This window comes from Empidonax traillii, unplaced genomic scaffold (assembly GCF_003031625.1).
Source record: "Empidonax traillii isolate 1590-97213 ecotype Southwest subspecies unplaced genomic scaffold, ASM303162v1 scaffold1977:size80541, whole genome shotgun sequence".
Classification (NCBI taxonomy): Eukaryota; Metazoa; Chordata; class Aves; order Passeriformes; family Tyrannidae; genus Empidonax; species Empidonax traillii.
In genome coordinates, this window is record NW_020957170.1 from 51,230 (window position 1) to 60,397 (window position 9,168).

General features: G+C 53.9%; 1 protein-coding gene across 1 annotated transcript; it reads right to left on the reverse strand.

Moving 5' to 3' along the window:
- Positions 1-6,060: 6,060 nt before the first annotated feature.
- On the reverse strand, positions 6,061-8,282 carry P2RY1 (purinergic receptor P2Y1). Its single transcript, XM_027909181.1, has 2 exons — positions 8,236-8,282; positions 6,061-7,570 (listed from the first exon to the last, which is right to left on the reverse strand). Exon 2 carries the CDS (start codon positions 7,500-7,502, stop codon positions 6,411-6,413), a length of 1,092 nt encoding a protein of 363 aa, XP_027764982.1. The 5' UTR covers positions 7,503-7,570; positions 8,236-8,282; the 3' UTR covers positions 6,061-6,410.
- Between the last annotated feature and the right edge of the window lie 886 nt (positions 8,283-9,168).

Consider the following 9,168-nt stretch of genomic DNA (forward strand, 5'->3'; position numbering starts at 1 on the left):
GCAGGGTCCTGGGGCCCTGGATGGAGCCAGGATAGGAACAGAGATGGGCCAATAATATTGAACAAAGAAATAATTTCTCCTCTATAATGCAAAGTTTGATTATCTGCCATGGAGGGCTGAACTTCTCCACTGTTTGTACTGGACTGGGGATATTAAAACTCAGCAGTCTGCAAAGAAACTTCTGTGCACTCTTAAAAGTGCTCTTTAATTCTGAAATAAGATAATGTTTGGTACAAAAATTGTGTTATAACCCTCAAGAGGTTCTTCCAGCTGGGTGTGAGAGGGCAGAAGGGCTCCTGCCTAGGCATTTCAGTCCATCCCAGGTCACTGCCCTGACTCGGGGAGGAGCGTGCAGGGCAGCTGCTGGTGGTGCATGGGAGAGCCATAAACTGAACAGAGAAGACTTCTCTGAATTATTAACATAATCAGCTCTGCTGTGCCTTGGATGGAGGGGAATGCCAGGAAGGGTAAATGGTGTTTCCAGCTCTTGGAATGAGCGGATCTTCTGATGTTTATTGTGGGACATGAGGATGCTCCCACAGCAGGCAGCAGTCACCTGGGACCCTGGGAATGGGTTTCCTGGTGGGAGTCTCTGCCTGGTTCTCAGCTGGGATGTCTGGCGAGCGCCAGGGCTGCAAGACGCGCTGCTGGTGGCTGTGGTGGGCAGGGGGTCACTGCCACCACGCAGAGGGGTAACACCATTCCCCAAGGAGCCCTGTGTTGGTGTGTGTGCCCCGGGGGATATAAATACACCCAAGACTTCACTGCCCTCTCGGTGCCTTGCACAGAGGCACTGCTAGTGCTGGTGACACCCACACTCAGCTGCCACGAGCAGTGCAGCCTGCGGGTGTTTACGCTGCTGCCAGCAGAAGGGTTCAGTCTCAGCGGTTCTGAGCATCTCCCTGCCCCTCCTGCCTCGCTCCCGACCGGCCTCAGCCCTGTGGGAATGCCAGCACGGGCAGCAGGGCTGGGACCCCTCCAAGTCCAGTGGGGCTGGACACCAACTGTCCCCACGGCTGCTGGGGATGGTTTGGGGTAAACCCCAGAGAATGTGTCCCTCCTGCCTGTGGCCTCCAGGCACTGCCCTGCTCCTGGCCCAGCCTGAGCTCAGCCCCATCCACACAGCAGCGTTCCTGGCATCTCCCTCCCACTCCCATCAGAGCCAGAGCCTGGTGCTGGCAGCAGAAACCTGAGCTGCACAGTCTGAAACCCCCCATTTATTTAATTCTTTATCTGTTCTGCCCGTTTCCTCTCACCACAGGCTGCTCTTGGTTTTTCTAATGCTGTAAAATAATGTTTAGAAACAAATATCCCCTGGGTTGGTGCCCTGCCTCACCTCTGCCAGGGTCACAGCAGCCTGTTTGCCTGCTCGGGCCAGGCTTAAACGAAGCCATTGTGGGAATTGGTCCCAGGTTGGACTCGATGATCTTGGAGGGCTTTTCCAACCTAAACGATTCTGTGACTCTGTGAAACCAGAGGGAAATGCGCTGTCAGCACAGGTATTAAAGCTGGTTCACACACTGCCCGTGTCTGCTCCCAGCAAACACAACCAGCCAGACCCCAAAGCCTCTGGACCTGCCTGGCTGGGCATTTGGAGACTTCTGTGCTGAGGGGGGAAGAGGCTGTCGGGTCTCAGTGGGTGTTGGATGGGAAAGGGAATTTTGGAAAGGTGCAGAACAGCACAATTTGTTGAAAATGTAATTCATTCAAATGCCATTTTAATGGAAGGGATATTACAGCAAAGCTGAAACACTTGCACAAAGGACAAAGATAAACCAAGAGGAAAAGACAATAAAAAGAAAGCTAAATAAATCTTAAAATAAACCAGGTGAAATCAATTAAATACTGATAGGTTACATTCCCTGTGCCTGCTGTGGGCACCCCAAATAGCACTCAGACCCCACAGCTGGGCCTTCATCCTCTAAGATGAAGCGTTGCTCATTTATTCACTTATTTTGATTCTCAGTTGATCCACTTGGTTTCTCTCAAGGTTTTAAATTTTATTTACACACATCTGGTTTTAATATTTTGCAAACCATTTACGATCTGTTTCTAAGGACACATCCCTGCCTGAAGCATCACCTGGAAATGTGAATTAAGCACAATAACACAAAAGGCAGGAGAAAGGTTTCATAACGCTATTGGGGCGGCTCCAAACGAGTTGCTAGGTGAGGTGGTGCTGTGCCAGCAGCGCTGGGGCTGCACTGCTGCTGCCACCAAAAATAGGTGCAACTTCAAACCCGGTGCATGCACATGCAACCAGCCTCGTGCTCCGTCAAAATCTTCACTGAATCTTTTTGTTCACTGAAACTACAGACAAACAAGAGGATCAGCAGCTCTTTTGTCTCCTGGCACCCTGGGGTCGCTGAGTTTAAGTCCACAGGCCTGACTTTCCAGGCAGGACTCTCCTGGTGGCGGCGGGGAAGAACAGCCCCTCTCCATCGCTGCCCACATCCTGCAGGACTGAGTGAGCAGCAGCAGCACGGTGGGGAAGAACAGCCCCTCTCCATCACTGCCCACATCCTGCAGGACTGAGTGAGCAGCAGCAGCACCGTGCACTCGGTGGGCTCGGGATGGACCCAGCCCTGCAGCTGCAGCAGCCACAGCAGCTCCTGGCCAGGCATCCACTGCCACAAACTCCTCTGGAGCCTCCTCCTCATCCAGAAAGAGGATGCCAGGCTCAGGGAGACTTCACGTGACCCCTCCTGGAGCTCACAGAGGGCAACCCCAAGAGTTTGTGGGGCCACTCTGTGGAGGTAAACCCCCTGGGGAGGTACAGGAGGCAGCAGGATGCTCCCAGCACTCACATGTGGGCTGGCAGCTGCTGAAATAGCCCTCCAGCTTCCCCAGCCCCTTCCACCCATGGCAGGGGGTCAGTGAGGAGGCAGCTCACCAGGACACCCCGTGCACCCTCCTGCCAGAAGCAGGGCCAGGTGCTGCTTGGTGTTACATGAACTGGATGAGAACCAAAAATCCAGGGTGCTGTGTTATGAAAATGTACAAGCTGACAGCAGCTCACCTGTAGGCTTCAGACTGAGCTGTGTTAAAGGTATGGAAGAGTTACTGGACACAAATGAAAAAAAAATCATTAACCCTCCGAGCTGCAGGAAGCAAATCCAGCTCACGAATGAGAGCTGGTGTCGGCGTGGATCACTGCAGAGTGCTTTGGCTAAACTTAAGCTCGAAATAACTACTACTTCAAACTTTGTGGTGTCTCCAGCGAATGACTGGTAGTTATTAGAAGATTTCCAAACATACCCAGAGGAAAAATAGGTTCCATGTGTGACCACAAAATCAGAACATGTTTAATCTCATTTGCCAGTCGAAGGCTGTACGGTTTGAGGGAAGGTGGAACTTTCAGGTGGTCAGAGTAGTGAGGCGATGAGCTGAATCCTGTTCCTGATAATCACAGCCCATTGTCATCACTGATTATTAATTACCAGCCCAAAGGCCGGAGCTGCGATTGCATTCCCTTTGCATATTGGATGGATCAGAAACTCCACTGGAGTGGCTCAGGGAAAGGTCTCTGACTACACCCATCTCCGAGGTTTATGGATAAACACAGGGATTTATAAACACAGGGATCCCCTTGGGCCCCTAAGGCTGGTGGACTGCCTTCCACGAACACATTTGAGGAAGGAACAGTTCAACAACAGACTTGCCAAGTTCCCCAGGAGCTCATGGCTCTGTTTGGGTGCACAATCCCCCCCAGCTCATCAGCATCCTCTCAGATGGGACACCCAGCACACAGGGCTCTGTTGTTTCAGTAGGCGTGGGAGGAGACAGGAATTTGGTGGGATTTTGCAGTGGTTCTGTCTCCCCCATGGCAAATACAGCAATGCCTCTCAAACAGAGCTCTACAGGAGGCTGTGAGGCTCAGCTCCACGTTCCAGCAGGGTTCAGCAGCAGCTGTGACATCTCAGCAGGTCCAGCCGGGAGTCCCAGGGCACAGGAGCCGAGAGATGGAAAATCAACCCCGTGTTAAAGGTGTTTAATGACCCTCGTGCTCAGGCAGCCTCCCAGGGAGCACAGACCCCGCAGGCTGCAGGTAAGGTGGCCCAGCAGGGTCCCCAGGGTGGATCTCCCCGCTCCATCTGCACATGAGGCTCTCCTGCCACCTGTCCAGCCACCTGGAGCCGGGCTCTGTCACCCTCAGGCTGTGCACACCGTGACACTCGGCCAGCTCTGCCTTATCAAAGACACAGGCTGTAAAAACACCCCAGGCAGCTGCAGAAGGCCCAGCCTGGGTGTGCAGTTCTGCATTCTGCTGGGGCCGTTTGCGATCTTTTTGCAGGCGTGAATTAGTAGAACTATCTGAAATCAGCCACAAAGCACTGGGAAATGAACAGGATTTTCAACCCAGAGAAGCAGATTCAGAGAATATCCTATTTTTATGCTCCCTCTCCATGTAATTCATCTGCCATTCCAAACAAGATGTGCCTCAGCTGAATGAAGCCTCAAATAATCACATAATAGGAGAAGTCATTTATTGTGAATCAGGCTCTTTCTGTGGTATATAAATAGTCTGTGCTGCTCCATGGGCTTTGTCAGTCAGGATTAATTAGCAATTGACCCTTGGTTGGGATTTCTTCGCTACCTCTACATTTTTCATAGGACTAAATGAGCTCTCCACGTTGCTTTAAGAGGCTTCCTAAGCTGGAGTTTCATTTACCTCTAGGCTATACATCAGTAGTTTAATTTATCACTAGTTTACATATCACCAGCAAATAGTCAGGGTGGAATCGAGTTTATTATAAAGATGTTCTGTTAGAAGACATATTATTACAGTGATTGAAACATGCTCTTCAATTTTCCATTAATGCCCAATTCTGAATATGACCACAGAGAACCACACTTTACATTTAGCATTCTAATAAATAAGTTCAATAAATAGGGATTCTGCAGATGAAGCCATACGTGTGAACAGAAGCTGCTTTACAATGTTGTCAAAAAATAACTAGAGCTACTCTCGTTTGTTACCAACCACTGGAAATTGGTAAGTAAAATATAAATATTTTACTCTCACTATGAAGACTGGAGGAACAAATCACCCTTAGGATTACATAGAACTTAATTTCGTACACTAAATTCATAATTCAGAGCATGCTTTTATAATGCTTTCAGCACAAAATACTTTCAAATACATTTATTAAAAATATGAGAAACGAGTGAGACTGCCCATGTAAGATTTTGTCTGTGCCTGATCACTAGCTCTTGTGTTACACAATATTGCAGTTTGGCTAATTTTGGATGAACTATTCCACATTTGGAGGAGATCTACAATAAAGGGCCGCATTTAGTCTTTAGTATATTGCAACATGTTAACACAGTCATTTATTTGCCATAGTACAAAAAAATTAATTTCCTCCCCCAATCATTGTTATATATATATAATATATATATATATATACTCCATTTATATTAGCCATTTTAATCATCATCTTTTCTATGGAAACAAGTCTCGTGTTGTCTGCACAGGCCGCAGGAACAGAGCCATTCTCGTCCCAGAGGCAGGTAACTCGAGCAGCCGTCCTGTGCTTGCCTGGAAGGGTCAGGCATTTCCAGCACACCCATTTCTCCCTGCACAGCACTCCGCAGGGCTCCGGTGCCAGGGGGGGATCCTGGCAGCCCCTGGGCCCAGCCCGTGCCCGGCCCTCCGGCCGTGGAGCAGGGTGGGACCCTCGGCTCGGGGCCAGGTCACCTCCACGGGTCCTGCTGGCCAACGCACAGCTCCTGGGGACACCCATCTGCCAGTGCCCCAGGGCCACCCCACCCGCAGCCCTCGGCCTCTGAGGGGCTCCAGATTTGTCGTGGACGACCATCGCAATCCAAAAGCACAACCATGCACACACCAGCAAGCCTACCTTTAGTGAAACACCGGCACTGAAAGAGGACTGAACCATAAATGCCACCAAACTACCAAATAATTATCAGCACTAGAAATAATAAAACTGTAAATGAGAACTGCATCGTGACTTTCATTTAAATCCCTGTGTACAACGGCAAAAGGCTGTGACTGAGCCTCAGAAGACAAGATACTGCTCTTATTTTTATTTCCTATTTTTAAAGACAGCCTGACTGAGAACATTTTTGAACGTGGGAGACTAAGTCATTAAACTAGAAGCACTTGGATCGCTTTCCTCCTTTAGGGGATTTACTTCATTTTACTTTATCTGACACAAGTCAGAAAGAAATGAGACTATTGAAGGAAAGCTGAATTTTGACACTTTATTTTCCATAAGAATCCTTCCACTGCCTTTGTTAAGCTTTTCCTAAGATCAGAAAATGAGGCTTTACCTAAAAGGAATTCGAGACTGGTAGATTTTCCTCACACACTTGTAGCCCTACAGTCTCCTACTGCCTCAAAGCGGAGGATTTTTTCGAACCGTTCCCAAATCTTCCACGTTTGTTCACAAACTGGTATCTCCATTCTGTTTGTACTCTGCTAAAATATTGAGAGTCATTTCCTCGCTTTTGGACTGCACGTTGTGTTCGCTCCTTCTGGACGATTTCCTGGTGGCCCTGGAAAGCCGCCTTCGGAAGGTGTCACCCGCCAGGAAGTAAAGGATGGGGTCAACGCAGCTGTTGAGGCTGGCCAGGCCCCTCGTCACTTGGTAAGTGGCATAAACCTTATCGTTGAAGGCACACATGTCTGGAGTCTGAAAATCCACCCTGGCCCTTAGATTTAAGGTCTTCATCACGTGGAAGGGAAGGTAGGACACTGCGAAGACCGTCAACACGATAATAACCAGGTAAATAGACTTTCTCCTGAGAGGAGAGTTGTCCAAATCTTTGTAAATCAAAGCTTTCACGATGAGCCCATAGCAACCAAGAATCACTATGAAGGGGATGCAGAACATCAGCACCGTGGTGCACATGCTGTAAATGAAGTAACTTCGCAGGTAATCGTCGGCTGTCGTGTCATAACACGTTATGGTTTTATTTTTCCTAATCCCCGTTCCCGAGTAGAAGAGTATGGGAGAAATGGCGGCCACCACAAGGACCCAGACCAGGCTGCTGATGTACATGGCGTTCTTCTTCTTCAGCCTCCCCAGCGACTTGAGGGGGTGCACCACGCCCGTGTACCTGTGCACGCTTATGCAGGTCAGGAACAGAATACTGCCGTACAGGTTCACGTGGAAGATGAACCGCTGCAGCTTGCACATGATGTCTCCGAAGATCCAGTCTGTTTTGTTGAAGTAGTAGAAGATGAGGGCGGGCAGAGTCAAGACATACAAGAAATCGGCTAATGCCAAGTTGAACATGTAAACCGAGATGCCGCTCCAAGGCCTCATGTGGAAGACAAACATCCAGATGGCCACACTGTTGCCCAAAAACCCAGTGATGAAGACCAGAATGTAGACGGTGGGCAGGTAATAGAACTGGAAGCCGGTTTTGGTCAGAGAACACTTGGTGGTGACGTTTCCCACAGACCAGCCACTGCTGGATAACAGGTTGGGTTCAGTTCCATTCAGAGCAGCAGAGAGAAGGACTTCGGTCATGATCCTTCCCCCAGAGTCACATAGGTCTGAGGCGAAGCAACGAAGTATCTACAGGCACAGTAACGCATCTAAAAAAAAATGGAAAGAGCAAAGGAAACCTCTCTGGAAGGTGAGCCCTGCCCTGGTTTTCCTCGGAGGTTTCCAAGCAGCGGTGACTGGCGGAGCGTTCCCCCGCAGCACCCGGACCCGCTGGGAGCCAGGGGACACCTCTGCGGGCAGGAAGGGCCCCGCTCCGCTCCGCTCCGCTCCCCGCCCCGGAGCACCGGGCACGCCGCCGGGGACAGGGACAGGGACAGCGACAGGGACAGGGACAGGGCGGGCGGAGCGGAGGGGCGGCGGCACCGAGAGCGGCCAGGCTATGGCACCGAGTGTGACCAGGCTATGGCACCGAGAGCGGCCAGGCTATGGCACCGAGTGTGACCAGGCTATGGCACCGAGAGCGGCCAGGCTATGGCACCGAGTGTGACCAGGCTATGGCACCGAGAGCGGCCGGGGCCAGCGCGGTCGATCGGCGAGCGCCGCCGCCCCGCCCGTCCCCGCGGCTGCCGCCCCGTCCCGCCGCCGCTCCCCGCGGTCCCGCCGGCTCCCTCGGCGCGGCCCCGCTCCGCTCCGCTCCCCTCCGCCCGCCCGGCTCTACAGGTCACCTCCGCCCTCCCGGCCCCTCTCCCCGCATCGCCCCCGGCCGCCGTCGCCGCGCCCCAGCCCGGCTGCAGGAGCGCCGGGGCCGCCCCACCTGCCTCGCGCGGCGCCTTCCTCCTCCTCCTCCTCCTCGTCCTCCTCCTCCTTCTCCTCCTGCTCCCGCTCTCAGCCCGCGCTCGCCGCTCCGCGCCGCCGGCAGCGCCCGCCCGCGGGGGGCGGCGTCCCGCCCGCGGCTGCCCCGGCGCCCATGGCCGGGCAGGGCCGGGGGCAGCGGCTCCGGAGGCAGCGGCTCCGGGCACCCTGCACGGCTCCGGGCACCCTGCACGGCACCGGGCACGGCCGCCGGCCCCGGGCGGACTGAGCGCGGGCGGGACGAGGCGCTGGCTCGGCCCGGGGCGCGCCCGCCTCCCGCACCGCCCCCGCACGGGCGGCGCTGCCGCTCCCCACCCGCGGCACCGGGACACGGGGCTGGCACCGGGCACTGCCCCTGCTCCGGGACACCCTCTGGGGCTGCGGGACACGGGGCTGGCACCGGGCACTGCCCCTGCTCCGGGACACCCTCCACGCGGAGTCCCCACGCGGTCACCCGCGACACGGAGCTCGGAGGGCACTGGCGCTGGGGCGGAGTAGGCGGAGGTGAAGCCCACGCGGCGCGGCGGGTGTGGAGCCACAGGCGAGGCCGGTGCCCCGGGCACAGCCACCCGCCTCTGATGTGTCACCGCACAGCCCGGGCAGGAGGGCAGCCAGCGCTGGCCAGAGGGCAGGGTCCCCTCTGCCCTCACAGTGATGGGGCAGGGTCCCGTCTGCCCCTGCAGAGATGGGGCAGGGTCCCCTGAGCCCTCACAGTGATGGGGCAGGGGATGCCATACCAGGGCTGAGACCCCTCTGTCCCTCTTTGCCGGAGCTCCGGTGGGTGCTGCGTGTGCTGCTCCTGAGCTGCTGCGAACGGTGGAACAGCCCTTCCCTGATTTTGCTTTTGCTCAACCCTTTGAAATCTGCTCTGCAACCCAGTTTAAGCGACACGAAC